Raw genomic sequence first — 18,123 nt, 5'->3', positions numbered from 1 at the left:
TTTTCTTGATTTTTTTTATTGTCAATATAACCGTATTCTGAGGCAATTGATGCATTTTTCACATCGATGTGTCAAGCAGTGTGGCCTTATAACCCAAATTACCAAAAATAACCATTTAAAATAAATATTTATTTATATTCACTACCCTATCTACTGAGTTGCTGACGCAACAAATTAAGCCCTCTGATTGGTCATGTGTAGCAGAAAAGGAATTGAATCTATTTCTGTTACTTAATCTATTTCGTCTTACTACACGCTACTACACGAATGTGAACAATGCCTTAGTATTTTTTTATATTTTACCTTTTCTATATTACTCAAAGTACATTTTGAGCAACTTTCTATCCTTAAGTTTTATATTTTCAGCCATCTTTTGACAGATAACTTTTTCTTCATTTTTTTTTAACATAATCACGACTTGATATAAAAACAAGTCAAAACATGTTTCAACAAAAATAATGCTTGAAAAACCGACTGATTGGATATCATTCATGCCAATCCATCGCACCAATTCAAATAAAACTAGGGTGTTGTAAAAATACTAATAGAGACGATAAAAAATGGCAGAGAAAAACAAATAAACGAAATATATTTATGTGGTCCAGAATCTAAAATGTGGCACCGAAATCTATAAACAAAACCGAACTTAACTAATAAATAAATAAAAAGTATTGTTTTGAACCTCAAAAGAAGATATTTTGGTAGAAGTAAAAAGTCTTTAATTGTAAAATCAGTCGTCTTTTATAAATGCTATCGAAAGTCAGCATAACGAGGCTTTCCTAAAGACTTGGAAAGAAGTCAGAAAATGGGGAAACCTATAGGGATTTCGGTATTGAAAATCGAGACTTCTAGGGATATTCCACTAGCCTTTTAGGGATTTCAAAAGATTTGTAGTGGAAACACTGCAGTGCATATTCATTTGTATTTTTTTTAATATAATACAAATTATCATCTGGCCAATACTTCGTGATTTAAAAATAATCAGTGGCGACGTTGCATTCTTGATTTCTAAGATGTATATCATAGAAATTTCTAATAGTTTCACCTCCTCCGCTCCGGGAATGGTTTTAACCCAAGGCCGTATTCAGGGCGGCTACCGGGTTTGACCCCCCCCCCCCCCTAATTTTTCGTCGGAATCGTTAACAAATAAAAAAAGTGCTTATAAACAATTTTTGTGTTTCTTTTAAATTTTTTTTTGTTATCTCCAACCCTCTCACCCCGAAAAATCCCCCTCAAATAAAATTTCGGATACGGCCTAGTTTGAACACTTCCTATTTTGCAGCTCAAAATATAAAAGTTATTTCGCGCGGGCTTAAAAAATTGCCTAATTCTCCCCGTATAAATCAGTTTTCCTACCCCTCCCTCTTTACGGGTATGATAACAAAGCAACATAGAAGATGAATTTGAAAATAAAGACAAAAGATGGAAGAAGTTTGTATGCCAGTGGTTTTGTACTTGAGTGAAAATCATCTGAAAATGAAAAAAGGAACAATTCTTATGCCAGGGTTTCAACCATTTATCAAATAAATTAAAGTTAATCTATGATAGTTAGGTCTAAATTGTTTTCTGGCTTTTTGTTAAGTACATCCAACTTTCTTTTCAGTTCTTTTTTTTTTATCCAACTTTCTTTTCAGTTTCTGGTGGGTCTGAAGACATGTTTGGTATAAATGCAGATACTGGTCAAGTTTTTCTTGAAAAATCGCTGGACGCCTCCCTTCATCGTGGCTACTCTCTTCAAATACGTGCCGTTGATGGTGGCATACCGCCTCTGCCTTCCATTTGCAATTTGCACATGAACGTCGTTTTGGCAGACAATGCACCTCCAAGGTTAGTTACTAATTCGGTCACGTAAGTAAGCAACAGGAGGATTTTTGTCACCATTTTCACAATACTGAATAACTGAAATATATGCCAACCTCCTGCCGTTTACCCGTGTCAAGAGATTCCTAACCTAACATGGCAACTTGATTTTAATTCCACCTAACCTAACCTTGATTTTAAACCTAACTTAACTATAAGGCTTTGGACGCTTGTTTGCTTGTCTTTCCAGGCAATCTAACGGTCCTGTGTCAATTTTAAATTCTTGGTCAACCTGCCTGAGACTCTAGGCGGGTGTGCCTTTCCAAAAGCTAAGACACAAGTATTTGTCCAATAAGAGATTCATACTTACTCCCACCATCTACCCGTGCCATTTAACCATACGCTTGAAAAACTCTAGGTCTCCCAGTTCGCCTTATGTATCAACAAGTGAAATGACATCGTTTTTATACAATTAATTAAAAAAAAAACTTTTTCCACAAAATGAGCTTTTCAAAGAAAAGTAGAGAACTCCATTAAACCAAAAATGAGTAAAAATAAAATCAAATAATCTACCAAGCGTGAAACTACCACAAATCAGCATCGATAAATAAATGAAACCCAAAACGAACAGAAATTACAATAAATAACCGAGTCAAACTTAAAACGAGCAGAAATTAACATGAGTAGGGCTCAAAACCCCTATGCCTTCCCAAGGACAGAACATAATTTGCACTTTACTGAAAAAATATAAATGTTTTTACTTTAATCAAAACCCCTACATGAGCAGGGCTCAAAACCCCTATGCCTTCCCTAGGCCAGAACATAATTTGCACTTTACTGTAAAAATTTAAATGTTTTTACTTTTATAACTTTAATAAATCAAACAATATTAACATTTTGACTACTAAATATCAGTACATGTATATTAACCTGACAATGCGCATTCTTTTGTATTTTTTTCAGTTAAGTGCAAATTATGTTCTGACCTTGGGAAGGCATAGGGGTTTTGAGCCCTACTCATGTTAATTTCTGCTCCTTCAAGTTTCTACGACAACTCCTTCGATACGAAGTGCCCTGGTCTAAAGAAAAAAAATAATACATTGTGCCAACATTGCTCTTTACTTCGGCAGCACGATCGCGCTGCCTCTGATCCTAAAAAGGACTCTTGGCTTTTCCTACAATTAGCCATGGCTTGATGCCCGCAAATACTTGATTATATGCAGTGCAATAGCGCTGCCTAAGTAAAAAACGATGTGGGCACAATGTATTATTATATTTTTTTTTGGTTTCTTGGTCTTAGACCAGGGCTCTTCGTATCAAAGGAGTTGTGGTAGAAACTTCGAAAAGGGCTCATTCGATTGGAAATGAGTGGCTTGTGCCCTTTTTAATCGTCGAAAGTGATTGGAAGACAAGTAACCCCCCTCTCACGCCCACCTATTCCCAAAACACATCCAATCAAAATTTTGAGATAGCCATTTTGTTAAACTTAGTTGAAAGTTCTGGAAAATAGATCTTTGAGGATGACAACCCCCCCCTCCCCCCATAACCCTCAGAGAAAGGGTTGTAAGTTATGTCCCGAGGGTATATAAGGTTTTTTTATGGAAAGCGTTGCCGTAGAAACCTCAAAAAGGGCTCATTCGATTGGAAATTGAAAGGGCTATTGCCCTTTTTAATAGTCGAAAGTGAATTGAAGGCAGCTAACACCCCTACCACTTCGTTTCGAAGGAGTTGTCTTAAGAACTTCGAAAAGGGCTCCTTCGACTGAAAATAGAAAGGGTTGATGTCCTTCTTAATAGTCGAAAGTGATTGGAGGGTAACTAGTCCCCCTCTCACACCCACCCTCCCATTTGCCCATTATGTTTAAAAATTAAATGTTACCTTAAGATTAAATCAAAATGCACCGTGTTAATGCTAATTCCCAAAAAGGCATCTCAGCAGTATCGCAAGAACGACTGAGGCTATTATGTTCAAACTTTAGGGGCTACTTCTGCTCTTAAAATTTAACCAAATCAAAATAGTGTAAGTGTATCCAAGTTATCAAAGAAAGTAAATATATTTTTTTTTTGCGAATGGTATCAAGTTTTTTATATCAGGTTAACTAGAGGAGGTATGAAACTAAAGTAAACACTTCTATTTGTGTCCAGATTTTTAAAAGGGTGTATGTTGTTAAAAAGTGCTGAAAATTTTTCTCCAGCATACAAATAGCAGGCCAAACTGTAAAGCCTTAACTTTTTCCACAAAATAAATTTTTCGAAGAAAAGTAAAGAACTCCATTAAACCAAAAATGAGCAAAAATAAAATCAAATAATTTACCAAGCGTGAAACTACCACAAATCAGCATCGATAAATAAGTGAAACCCAAAACGAACAGAAATTACAATAAATAACCGAGTCAAACTCAAAACAAATCTTGACCGTTCTGTTGCGGGCTATCTTGCAAGGGCAGCAAAGGATTATTATTATTAAAAAGTAAAGTTGAAAAGTTAATCGCTATGTGATTCACTTGTATTGCTAATTTCATTTTTTTTTACTTCGTTTTTCTAAGATACAAAAGTCATAATTACATAAATATTCTGTAATGGATTACTGTATGTAAAATATTTATTCAAAAATATTCACAAAAGTGTATATAGGACATATAATCATGTATTTTAACTCAATAATGAAATGTTTATTAGGAAGGTAATTTACTTCCCCGTTAAATTAATTTAAATGTTACTTTATTAACTTAGCAAATTGCCTTGAAAATTTTGCGCAAAGCTTAAAAGCTGGATATAAAGGTACTGAAACTGGACCTTTTTCAGTAATGTAGTTGAAATTAGCAAAACAAATTTGTATCGAGGTAAAGGGAATCCAGAATACTTGGAAAAAAAGTTTCATTTTGTTGATTATTTCCGTTAATATCAAAGTGCCCTTTCTTTAACACTGAAAATGCGACTTGACTCGATCTTTTTCGTTCGCTCTTGCTTATCTGGCAAGTTAAAAGTTTTAAAGACAATACGCAAACTTTAGCGCTCTTTGCAAAGATTGATGTCCAATACATGCCGTAAGTAGAGCATTTTCAAGGGTTGGTGGCGCCCAGGGAAAAACTAGCTAAAGCCCCCCCCCCTTCTGGCTCAAATATAAGTAAAATAAGTCGAATAAAAGTGAAAAGTTTGATCAAAGTGGGCAACCCCCCTCCCCCACAGCTGTGGCACCCCCAGCCCAGGCGCACGAGGCGGATTGCACGGGTCTCCTACTTAGCTGACACGAGAAAAGTTTCAAAGAAAATATGCATAAATTGACACCTTTGCAGTGTTGGTTGCTCATGTATGTTGTAAGCATTTGGGGGAGAGGTTGCTGATGTTAGAACAATGTTTGATGAATACCAAAATGGACTCAGGATTTCAATACCAGATTGATGATTACAGTAACTATATATAGATTGATATGATTGTATATCGATCTTATTCAGAATGATTGATTTCCCTGTATTAAATATTTTATTTGACCTTAGACTTTTCAAACGACATGTCTCACAAAATGATTGAAAAAAAGCGTGTAACATATTTTGAGATTGAATAAAGCGTGACTTTTTTTCTACGGCTGAAACATTCTTTAGATGAGTTTCAATCAAGGGGTCATACACTCTCTGTCGTATTTTCTCCGCCTATTATAGTAAGGTCCATGAAATTGTTCAACAGTTCCTCTAGCTTTTCGTCACGTGCCTCCTTGTCAGTCTTCATTTTTAAATTTGGGCCACTGGTCCTGTATCTATACCTTCAGTATTCACGAAACTGGGGAGTGAGGAACCCCTTAGTATAGCTGGACTGACACATCGTTTTTTCGTAGCTATTTCGCGAACAGAAAGAGTGTTATATAGTGGTATGTAATTGAGTAGAACCGGAGAATAATTATTTACTTTTTGTACTTTTGTTCATACTAAGGGGCTAGGTACTATCTTTTCTAAGTAGGCTAGTTTATGCTACTAGGCATCGCCATTGGGTATTGTGGGCTGAGAGGAGTCCGTATTAGTCTTTTCTAGCACCAATTTGGTAAAATATCCGATGAGGGGGTTTTTACTATCTTGGAAAATATTTGCATTAAGAGAATGAAATTTTCTAGAATTGGATGAGAGACTAAATTATGCCCTGGAGACAGGGTTGTATCCAGGATTTTGTTCGGGGTGGGGGCTTATTTTGATCAGGGGGGGGGGGGGTACAGAAAAGCTCTACAAAGCACAATAAAGATTTGTTTACACATATTTTGTTAATTTTGTACGAGTTGGACATTTTTTTTGGGGGGGGGGGGTTGGGGGGCTTCAAACCGGGCACCTTCCCGAGGGGGGACGACTTGCCTTGGGAGGTATTTTCAAGCTCTTATCTCTACTCCTTTCCTATTTCTAAGGCTTTGAAAATTGCACAAAAGAAGGTCTAAACCTTTCTTGACTTTGAAAACACAGTTTCAATGATTAAGTTGAGTTGAAGCCATAATTTGGTTTTTTTTTCAAATTTAAGACACATTTTTCAAAGTCTAAAAAACTTTATAGAGACATACATATAGCAACGCTATAAGGCTTAGAACACTTTCCTTTTGTTTTCTCTGTGCTGTAGATGTATTTCTCGAAGCTTAAACCTTATAAAATAAAGTTTGCGCAAGTTCATGAAAGATCAGTGTCCTTTGGATAGAAAAAGATGGAAACAGGTACTTCAATAGACCTTTCCGGGCCATGTCCTAGGCTGTGGAAACATTCTATAACTTTATTCGCCTAACGCAACTGTTTTCTAAGATAACAAAAAGCCCTTAACTAGGAATTTACCATCAGTTGAACAGTATGTTTAAGCCCCATTCACAATCAGATTTTATTAATACCGAGATGCAGCTAGCGCTAATTTGAGCCAATAAGATTTTCCAAAGTGATTTTTCATTGGCTAAAAATTTCTAATTAGTTCAAATTGGAGCTAGTTAATTCTTGGTATTAGTAAAATTTACTTGTGAACGGGTTTTACAGGCTAGTGGAAACCCTCAATAACTACTTAGAGGTTATGGTATCGTCTTATTTTGAAAAAAAATCTGCTTCTACAAAGAAAATAGTCAAACTGAATAATCTAGTTTAACGCAAAAGGAACTGATATAATTTACCATGCAATGCTTCAAACGTAGAAAAGCCAGCTAAGGTAGGTTAAAGAAGATTAAGGTACATTAAAGTTAGGAGCTTTAAGGTATGCTGCCACATTGAAGGTTTTAAGGTGAAAATTTTAAGACATTGAAGAGTATGCAGATTTGAAGCGATAAAAAGCGTAGTATATTCAATAATTTTTTTTTGAGAATTTCAAACAATACAAAGTATTAGAAATGTGAGACTGTCCCCTCATGCTTATTAGTTAAGAAACTGGCTTACATGATTTTTTAGTCCATATAACTTACTTGTGACTATACCCTTTTTACTCAAATCTAGGTACGACTTCAAGCCCTCCTCCTTATTCTTGACCTTGTTTGCCATGTCTCGTGTTTAGCTTATGCTTGAGAATCTAGAATTCAACTCCCTAGTTTGAGGGGGTAAAATAAGTCTTTGAGCTGGTAGTAATATCAGTTTATCCTTGTTTTTCTGATATATGGGTTTATATCTGTGGTTCTAATTGGGGGGGGGGGGAGAGAATGTTCTCGGTACCCTAGATTTCAAAAATTATATTGTGTGTGTGGGGGGGGGGGTATGTGGGTGGGTATTTTTTTTCAAAAAATGCCTTTTTTGGTGTTTTCATTGAGAAAAAAACTCAAATATGTGCCCCCTAGAATTTGAAAAATAATTATTGCCCCCCTCTAAATTACCTTGAAATGACTTTATTGGTTGAAGTATCTCTGTCATTGATGTCTGAATATTTTTTGCAGTCTACCAACTTGCAAGTTTTTTTTTTTTTTTTTTCTTGACTAACTTTCATTAGAGAAGCAGAAAACAGGCGAATTAGCCTACATGAAAATGATAGAAAAGAGATATGGCGTCAATCCATGAAAATTAGGGGGTGGGGGCAAAGGCCTATATTTTTAAATCTAGGAGGGAGGATTTTTCTTTTTTCAGTTTCTTCAGGTTCTTTCAGTTCTTTTTCAATGAAAGTTCTTTTTCAGTTCTTTCAATGAAAATACCAAAAAAAAAGTATTTTCCAAATGTAAGGGGGTCAAAAATCTTTATGGGGCAATATCCCCTTCCCCCTTCCCCTTCAATTAAAGCCACTGGAACAGAAAACATATTTAGTATAGTAAAATAATAAGAAGTTGATGAGGGGTTGCTGACTTTTTCACTTGGTGTACATCTCGAAACACTATATGCGGCACAGTTCGACCACGCTTGGCACGCGTCATCTGGTATACAATATTTCTGAGAGAGAGCGAGCCCTGTTAGCCAGTACACACTCGATAATCGTATATAATCTGGGATGCACATTTGCACTTTAGGGGGGGGGGGTAAGTATAGAGGGGCTGCTTGAAAAATTTAACATAACCTAACCAAAATACCAACTAAATATTTATTAAAATATAGCTACAACGTAGTTTTCCTCTGAGTCGAAGCTAATTGTCTCCGTATACAAAGAGCAATTAACCGGTTATTGTCTGATTTTATAGATGTAAATCCTCGAGTGTGTACTGGCTAACAGATACATACCTTTTTTAATATAGAAGAAATTTGTATTCATTTTCAAGGCCAGCGCTCTGTAAGCCATAAATTTCCACAAAGACTTAACCTACTGTTTATTTTTTTGTCCTTTCAATTTCCAAGACTTTTACTGTTCATAAATCTGTTTTTCACTGAATCTGTTCATAAATCTGTTTCTCTTGGTGTTTTTTCCAGATTGTCTGTCCCTTCTGCTTTTCTTTGTAAAGGATAGGACAAGTTATTTAAACCGGAGACAAATTGAATTTAAACGGAATCTAACGTCTAAAGCACGGAAAAGCAGAAGGCCTGTGTTTTCGTATAAATTTGTACTATTCCTTGTTAGAGCATTGATTTACTAGGTATAATCTGTCGTTTTGTGGAAGGTAGACAAAATATCATACCACCTTAGCTGAGACCTAAATGAAGTCTCGAGCATGACTGACCAGTTATAATTTTCTTCTTTTGGAAATTAAAATTTTCTAACGGAATATTGGGTTCGTGGAATATTTAGTATTTATACGTATATTATAATTTGGTTTTAGGAAAACTCCGGCTTTAAATTTCTTCGAGGAATACGAACTATTATATTAGATGCTTTTTTTGGAAAATTGTGAAAATGACCAAGAAAATGGAATAAAGCCCCGAAATCACAAATATAAATTGGAAAAAATGGCTATATTTCAGTGTTTTCTCTTTTATCTGAAATATCTATAAAAACACATCTTTAAGTAAAGAGGGTTTCTCTTTACTTGCTGCTCGTTATCACGAACAGCTTAATTAATGTGACCGAAAACAAACTGCATACGTAAAACTAAAAAAAAACTAAAAACAAAAATAAACCTCTTTCTTTAAAGGATGAAGGACACGAAATAACATTATTTTTTGCCCCCTGGACTCATCATAGGTCTATTCGTACCTTAAAACCGCAATTCTCCAAGATTTTCATATGTTTGTTTCGAAATTGCAAAGCTGTTTGGACGATGCTGTATTTTCATCAGTGTTGCCACGTTACACCAAGAAAATGAATAAGCAAAACTCATTAGATAAATTTGACATCACTTTTTGTCCGCAAAAATTCAAACATTAAAAACCTGTTGATTTCAAAAGATAACTATACTTTCAAAGTTAAGTGACACCTTCTTAAATTGTTCAGTGCCATATGATTTTAGTTTTTTTTTACCCACACTTATATATCTTTGCAATTTTATTTACTAGGAAATCTAGTATACATCTAGTATACATCGAATATTTTAGATTTACAAAAGATGTTTTTGAAGCTAATGTCCTGGAATCGTCACCCATAGGATACGTAATTCTTGGGCTAGAAACTACGAGTGCCTCTTCTCCACTCCACGAAATCACTAGCGGAGATCCATTTGATAATTTTTTCTGAATCCTACTACTGGAACTTTAACCGTTGCAAGTTATTTGGACTATGAGATTCAACAGTTTTATAATCTTACTGTACTAGCAACAAATATGGTAAGTTGTTTCTTTTGACTAAATCTTACTAAATTGTTTTTTTTTTACTAATTTTTTAGCAGCAAAGTAATAATTAAAGTAAGTAACAAACTTACTAAATTGTTGGTAGTACTCCTTCTCAATAAGACGATTTCAAAGGTTTGAACCTTTTTGTATATTACCTTGCTATTCCAGTAAGTCCAATAAGTAATTTCATAATTTCAATATCAATATTTTTAATTTCCACCTCTCTTTACTATATTTTACAAATATGGTAGATGCAATGAAATCTATATCTTTTCGTTTAATTGCTATAAAATTCACAAAAAGACTTAGTTTCTTAGGGCGTGGAGTAATATTTTCTCTTGAAAAGGGACCTTAGACCAACTAATTTTGGCAACTACTGATTTAGACCATGAGATTAAATAGTTTAAATTAGTTTCAGATTAAATAGTTTTATCGTCTTATTGTGCTAGTAGGAAATATGTTAAGTTTTTTATTTTAGTTTATAATTGTACTCAAATAATAAAATGGAAAATTTTCGTTGCCCATTGGAGAGGGTGGTTCTATAATAACTCGTGTTTTTTGGATAAGTGGAATTTCTTTGAGATGATCATCTTCAATCATATTAAAATGGGGATATCTACTAAGTTTCTATGGGTATGTCAAGATTGCTTTTGATTAAGCAGGCCAATATATAAAAGACATGACGCCCTAGCAACAAATAACTAATAACAATTTTACTAAAAATTGTGTTACCGCGGGCGAACACTGGATAAGTAGGTCTATCAAACTAGTTTACGTAAGGTGAATAATAATGTAAGTTTGATTCTGATTAGTGAATAATTTTTAGTTGACCAATCATAAGCCATTTTTACGTTAAGTTATGTAGCTTTCTTTACGGAGCGGTAATGTGAACGTTTTCTCAGAGCATTTTGCCCGGCTTTTTTTAATACTTTGCTTATCAATAATTATGGTCTCGTTCCTATCCTTGACTGGGTCAAGTCTGGAGAAACTGCTCCCTCTCAATTTTTCAACATGCCAAATCTTGCTGTTGTGCCGTCTAGCCGTATCTTCTAGATATTCGGCAATCTATCCTAACCTGAAATAGCTATTACAGTCAATTCTTGGTGAAAATATCTAACAAGCCGAAATGTTTTTGATAAAAAAAAAGTGTTTATTGGTTTTGAGCGCGAAATACAAAAGACTTTAGAACATTAAAATTTCTCTATTTAAGGTGCAATTGTGAATAACCGTTTTTTTACAGTTTAGTATTGTGTTTTAAGCTTGTTTTGAAGTTTAGAACGCTGTTCAAAATTTGTTTATAGCCTGTATTTGAAGACATCATTTTTACTTTTCGCAAAGTATCAATGACCTCAAAATGACGTGTTTTTTCCCTGGACAAATTTTAGATATATTCACACCTGTAAACCGCGACTTTCTATGATTTTTATTTATTTTGGCTGTTTAAAATAACGAAGTTTTTAGGGTAGTACCCCATTTTCGTCACTATTGCCCCGTTGACTAATAAAATAAATAGGTAAAACTAATTAGTTAAAGTTTGGCAACGCTTTTCGTTTGTAAAAATCCGAATATTAACAATCTGTTGATTACCATAGGAAACTAACACCTTCAAAGGAGATGCATTTTCTTAAGCTGCTTTGTGTCGTATGTGGAGTTTCCATCACGATCAGTTTCTAAAATGCTCCAGTTGCCCAAATTTGCGTGCTATACAGCGATTTCCGGTGCTAAAGTTAAAAAATTGAGTGTAATATTGTAAAATAGCCCTTTCGGGCTACCGATGCCAACCTTAAGTGTGTCCCACAACGCTACACCTAATAACTAGTGGTAAAATAGCACTACGTGCTATAGGTGGCAACCCTGGTCATGTGCTTTTAGCTTGTGTTCTGCAGATTTTCACCCACGTTTCTTTTTTAAATTTGGTGCACGCTAGGCTACTGCCGAAAATCCACTAGGAAATCTGCAAACTGCACATAAACTTTAAACCTAAATCCCTGGTTTTTCCTAATCTAAGGTGTACTATATTAGGCACTTTAATTTTTTTTGCTTCCAAACTAACAGATACATGTTAGCAACAGTTGTTAGCATCGGGTAGTAACAATTGTTGGCCTGGTTCCATCGGGACGATGGAACCAGAACTTTAATGAAGATTTCTGTTTAAGAAGCTCATTTTTTGATCAAGGTTAAAGCCTTGTGCGTGGATTTTAGTACCTTTTAGTACAAAGTGCTACCCAGTTAGAATTATAGTTTATTCAGTGGATGGAAACATCTTTTTGGGTGGCAACTAACTGGAGTTAAAAAATGTTTTTAAATTTAAATATGTAAAAAGAAGATGGATAGGTATTTCTCAGATATTAATAATGGATACAGTGAGGTCAAAATTCATAAAAAAGACAAATATTATGTAGAAGAAAGAACGAGGATCATTCCAACCAGTTAAAAAGGGTGGACGAATATGCAGATATTTCAGTCGATAGTCCTTAGTCGATTGAAATATCCTCAATGCGCAGAAGTAAATAAAGAATAGAAAATATACGGATAAATGTCCTAAGGACAAAATAAAAGCAAAACAAACACCAAACATTTGTCAAATATCTGCAAATTTATTCTTTTTTCATTGGCTTGAATTATCCTCGGTTTTTCTTCTTCACAGTTTTTTTTTGTTTTGTCATGCATTGTCAGTGTGGACTTAGAAATTGTTTAGAAAGGAGGCTTTGAATAGATTGGGGTGGAAGAGGAACGTGCGTAGCCGTGTTGGCCCCAGGCGACTTGGTGATGCAGAGAATTTCTAGTAGTAGTTGTATAAAATGTTTTGATATTTAACAGTCTTGTTCTTTTGATATTTATTGATCTTATTAACCACATTCAACGTGTAAAAAAACAAAAAAACAAAACAAAAAACCATGACTAGTTGAAAAAGGCCACTCTAAAAATCATGGTTTTGGCTATGTTTTTTTTTTTTTTTTGGGGGGGGGGCTAATTTCATTTTAACTAATTATTTTTGCTTTGGCTTACTTTATTTTGGCTTTGGCTGGTTTTACACTGTCATGTTAATCGTAAGAAAGGTAATGGGCACAGTATGAGTCCAAGATATTTTTTTTTCTTTTTTTTTCTTATACATTATGTTATATATATTTCTTATATCTCATATATTTAATTCTTAAAAAATAATAATTTATTTTTTCTTTTTTTTTCTTTAATACAGTTGGTTGTCAGTAAGAAAGTAAATGGACCCACTGCGAAGCCAGATAGCATTAAGCAATCTAATCAGTCAATACAATTCAGCTCCTTTATACAAAAAAAAAATGTAGGTCTTGGAAGAAACTGAAGAAACGGTTATCATTTCTTTTCTTTCTTCTTCCGAACATGCTATAAAATTTCAACACAAAAAGTGATTTATCTTTAAATATGTTTTGTGTCATCAGCATTTAAAGGAAAATTAAGTCTGAAAATTTTTTCTTTACACAGGAATTTAGAGTGACATTGCTTTAATAGTTTATTGAAAGGTCGGAAATAGTTTCTTTGTCGTAGTTAGTGTATTCTCCTCCTGTGTTCGAAGATATTGATTTGTGTGAGACTTTTGGAAAATTTTGAAGCTGAATATAAGAGCATTTCTAAAATATAATAATATTCTGGTATTTTTACCTCAAAATTAAGACTACGGAACCGGCTAGCTGAAGATCCCGCTGTTAACTCCTAGAACTTCAGCATTTTCATGTGTGGTTCCTGTCCCTTTAATCTTTAGGGATACTGTTGTAGCCCTCTCATTTTTGAAGTTAAAGTTTCAACCGTGACACCATTTTTCAAGGTGCTGAAGACACCGACACCGAGAACCTTTTACCTTTTATGTTGATTTTTGAAGATACAATTCCAACGTGACTCTCTTGATTTTCTGGTGCGACTTTGAACTCCGACTCTTCCGATTTGTGATGGAACTATGACGAATTGCCAAATTTTATACTTCGTAATGAGATTCCTTTGTGTTTACTTTTTAGTTAAGGAAGTTTACTAACTTTATTTACTGAAGTTACTGACTTTAATTTTGTTTTGCAACTGGCGTTCGGTTTCAAAATGACTGAACTAGCAATAATAAGAAAAGTAGCAGTATACATTAGAACAACAACGTCAATTTTGTTTCATTCAATGAGAAACTCTTTAATGTTAATTTTGACTTCTACTGCTGCACCTTACTGCAGCACCAAACCACCTGAGGCCAACGCAGCTGAGCAAGCTCCTCTTCCACCCCAATCTATTCAAAGCATCCCTCTTTACACCCTCCCAACAAGTCCCAGTTTCCTTAAAAACTTTCTTACGACCTCTTCCCATTCTATCTGGGGACGACTTGCTTTTCCTTCTGTCATAGATGGTTGGCCGAAAAGGACGATATTTGGCAATCTGTCATCCTTCATCTGGAGAACGTGTCCTAGCTCTCTCAATCTTTTTCTCATTTTAGCCCTATAAAGTGGGATAGAACCATATTTTTCGTGCAGCTTACTGTTTGAAATGCGGTCAGTCAGACAGGTACCAAAAAGAATTCGTAGATAATTCATCTGGAAAACACTGAACAAATCATCTTCCGTCTTTCGAAGCGACCGCGTTTCAGAACCATACTTGATCACTGTTGTAAACCTTTACTACTCCTTTCTTGTGATGTTAGAGCTAAGGGCTCAAGTGAGAGGAGATAGAAGAAGAATGTCGTTACTATAAACTATTCATTTATTCTACAAAGTCTGTATGCATGCAAGGCCGTACGGTCATTCCACATAAATTACTCGATTTTCTAGATTAGCCAATCTCATGTCAATTGATTTTAATGTAATTTGAGACTCCGTTACGATTTCAAGAATTTTCGAGAAATCGTCCGCTAATGACTGGATCGAAGCACAATTTATTGACTTTTGCGTTGAAGATGAACTCTTTACCCTGTTACTCTCTCACTATCTTTTTAAGTAGCCCTGTGTGATTTTTACTCTTTACCCAGTTCATTAGAAAGCTTTATGGAAAATTATATTTGCTCAAATTAGCGCTAGCTAAAGCTCGGTCTTTGTAAAATATAAAGTTTCGACGTTTTGACCTTCTGGCGCTTAGAGGCTCACTTATGGTACTCTCTGATTTGACCTTTTGACACTATAGTGGAGCTTTAAGCCAACAGGATAACATGAAATTGATTAAAGATAGCAAATTATGATTCTTCCTATTAACATAAATTTTTAAAATAATCTTTCATTTACCCTTGTGCTGGTATAGTGGAAGTAACCGTGCCTGTCAATTGTGGGTGTCAGGTTCAATCCCGTACCGCGCAAGGGAACAATCCGCTTATTACTAGTCCTGTAATTTTTGAATAATTTTTTATAATTTTTTTAATGCATTGCATTAAAAGAATTTTGTAAAGTTTTGACGTTTTGACCTTCTGGCACTTCAAGGTGCGCTTGTGGTACTCTTCAATTTGACATATTGAGTCAAATTGGTTTTGGCTATGAACCAGTTTTGGCTATGCCTTGGCTTGGCAATTTTGGCTTGGTTTGGCTATGCCAAAACCAAAATCATGGTTTTGGCTATGTTTTTTTTTTGGGGGGGGGGCTAGTTTCATTTTAGCTAATTATTTTTGCTTTGGCTTACTTTATTTTGGCTTTGGCTGGTTTTACACTGTCATGTTAATCGTAAGAAAGGTAATGGGCACAGTACGAGTCCAAGATATTTTTTTTCTTGTACATTATGTTATATATATTTCTTATATCTCATATATTTAATTCTTAAATAATAATAATTTTTTTTCTTTTTTCTTTTTTTTTCTTTAATACAGTTGGTTGTCAGTAAGAAAGTAAATGGACCCACTGCGAAGCCAGATAACATTAAGCAATCTAATCAGTCAATACAATTCAGCTCCTTTATACAAAAAAAATGTATGTCTTGGAAGAAAATGAAGAAACGGTTACCATTTCTTTTCTTTCTTCTTCCGAACATGCTATAAAATTTCAACACAAAAAGTGATTTATCTTTAAATATGTTTTGTGTCATCAGCATTTAAGGGGAAATTAAGTCTGAAAATTTTTTCTTTACACAGGAATTTAGAGTGACATTGCTTTAATAGTTTATTGAAAGGTCGGAAATAGTTTCTTTGTCGCAGTTAGTGTATTCACCTCCTGTGTACGAAGATATTGATTTGTGTGAGACTTTTGGAAAATTTTGAAGCTGAATATAAGAGCATTTCTAAAATATAATAATATTCTGGTATTTTTACCTCAAAATTAAGACTACAGAACCGGCTAGCTGAAGATCCCGCTGTTAACTCCAAGAACTTCAGCATTTTCAAGTGTGGTTCCTGTCCCTTTAATCTTTAGGGATACTGTTGTAACCCTCTCATTTTTGAAGTTAAAGTTTCAACCGTGACACCATTTTTCAATGTGCTGAAGACACCGACACCGAGAACCTTTGACCTTTTATGCTGATTTTTGAAGATACAATTTCAACGTGACTCACTTGATTTTCTGGTGCGACTTTGAACTCCGACTCTTCCGATTTGTGATGGAACTATGACGAATTGCCAAATTTTATACTTCGTAATGAGATTCCTTTGTTTTTACTTTTTAGTTAAGGAATTTTACTAACTTTATTTACTGAAGTTACTGACTTTAATTTTGTTTTGCAACTGGCGTTCGGTTTCAAAATGACTAAACTAGCAATAATAAGAAAAGTAGCAGTATACATTAGAACAAAAACGTCAATTTTGTTTCATTCAATGAGAAACTCTTTAATGTTAATTTTGACTTCTACTGCTGCACCTTACTGCAGCACCAAACCACATGAGGCCAACGCAGCTGAGCAAGCTCCTCTTCCACCCCAATCTATTCAAAGCATCCCTCTTTACACCCTCCCAACAAGTCCCAGTTTCCTTAAAAACTTTCTTACGACCTCTTCCCATTCTATCTGGGGACGACTTGCTTTTCCTTCTGTCATAGATGGTTGGCCGAAAAGGACGATATTTGGCAATCTGTCATCCTTCATCTGGAGAACGTGTCCTAGCTCTCTCAACCTTTTTCTCATTTATCCCTAGAAAGTGGGATAGAACCATATTTTTCGTGCAGCTTACTGTTTGAAATGCGGTCAGTCAGACAGGTACCAAAAAGAACTCGTAGTTAATTCATCTGGAAAACACTGAACAAATCATCTTCCGTCTTTCGAAGCGACCGCGTTTCAGAACCATACTTGATCACTGTTGTAAACCTTTACTTCTCCTTTCTTGTGATGTTAGAGCTAAGAGGGCTCAAGATGTTAGAGGGCTCAAGTGAGAGGAGATAGAAGAAGAATGTCGTTACTATAAACTATTCATTTATTCTACAAAGTCTGTATGCATGCAAGGCCGTACCCAGAGGGGGGGGGGGGCTACGGGGGTTTGTACCTCTCTCAAAATGTTTTCTAGACTTGTAAAAACGTAACAAAAAATGGATGTAAACAAATTTTTTACACGTTTTTGTGTTTTTTTTTTTTTGTTTAACCCCCCCCCCCCCCCCGAAAAAAATCTTTGAGTAAAACCCCCTCCGAAAAAAAGTCCTGGGTACGGCCTAGTATACATGGTTTAATAACAAACACAAGAGAAGAACTTTACAGAAGTACTGCACGAGAGGAACTAACTTAAAGTCCTTCAGAAATCCATATATAAATGGTTTCCAAGGTTCTTAGAATTACGTTCTACTATATAAAACTGTCCGAGTTCCGTGGCGTAAATGAATATATTGACCAGGCTACAAAACCCACTGAACCCTTATCTTTTATTAGCTTCATAAACATCTTTTGTAAATCTAAAATATTCTATGTATACTAGATGTATACTAGATATAGATGTATACTAGATTTCCTAGTAAATAAAATTGCAAAGATATATAAGTGTGGGTAAAAAAAAAAACTAAAATCATATGGCACTGAACAATTTAAGAAGGTGTCGCTTAACTTTGAAAGTATAGTTGTCTTTTGAAATCAACAGGTTTTTAATGTTTGAATTTTTGCAGACAAAAAGTGATGTCAAATTTATCTAATGAGTTTTGCTTATTCATTTTCTTGGTGTAACGTGGCAACACTGATGAAAATACAGCATCGTCCAAACAGCTTTGCAATTTCGAAACAAACATAAGAAAATCTTGGAGAATTGCGGTTTTTAGGTACGAATAGACCTATGATGAGTCCAGGGGGCAAAAAATAATGTTATTTCGTGTCCT

The 18,123-nt window shown here is 34.8% G+C and overlaps 1 protein-coding gene across 1 annotated transcript in view; it reads left to right on the top strand.

The window, feature by feature from the left end:
- LOC148953801 (protocadherin beta-18-like) overlaps positions 1-16,338 on the top strand; it is a 38,194-nt gene extending 21,856 nt beyond the window's left edge. The window contains exons 4-6 of the mRNA XM_089086826.1: positions 1,635-1,827; positions 9,683-9,910; positions 16,283-16,338. Coding sequence (XP_088942952.1) covers positions 1,635-1,827; positions 9,683-9,821 — 332 coding nt within the window. The 3' untranslated portion in view covers positions 9,822-9,910; positions 16,283-16,338. The remainder of the gene's footprint in view (positions 1-1,634; positions 1,828-9,682; positions 9,911-16,282) is intronic.
- Positions 16,339-18,123: the final 1,785 nt, after the last annotated feature.

Source organism: Artemia sp. Qi Xiang Cuo, chromosome 3 (assembly GCF_049724085.1).
Source record: "Artemia sp. Qi Xiang Cuo chromosome 3, ASM4972408v1, whole genome shotgun sequence".
Classification (NCBI taxonomy): Eukaryota; Metazoa; Arthropoda; class Branchiopoda; order Anostraca; family Artemiidae; genus Artemia; species Artemia sp. Qi Xiang Cuo.
Note: the sequence above shows the minus strand (reverse complement) of the source record. Positions and strands in the feature narration are given on the sequence as shown.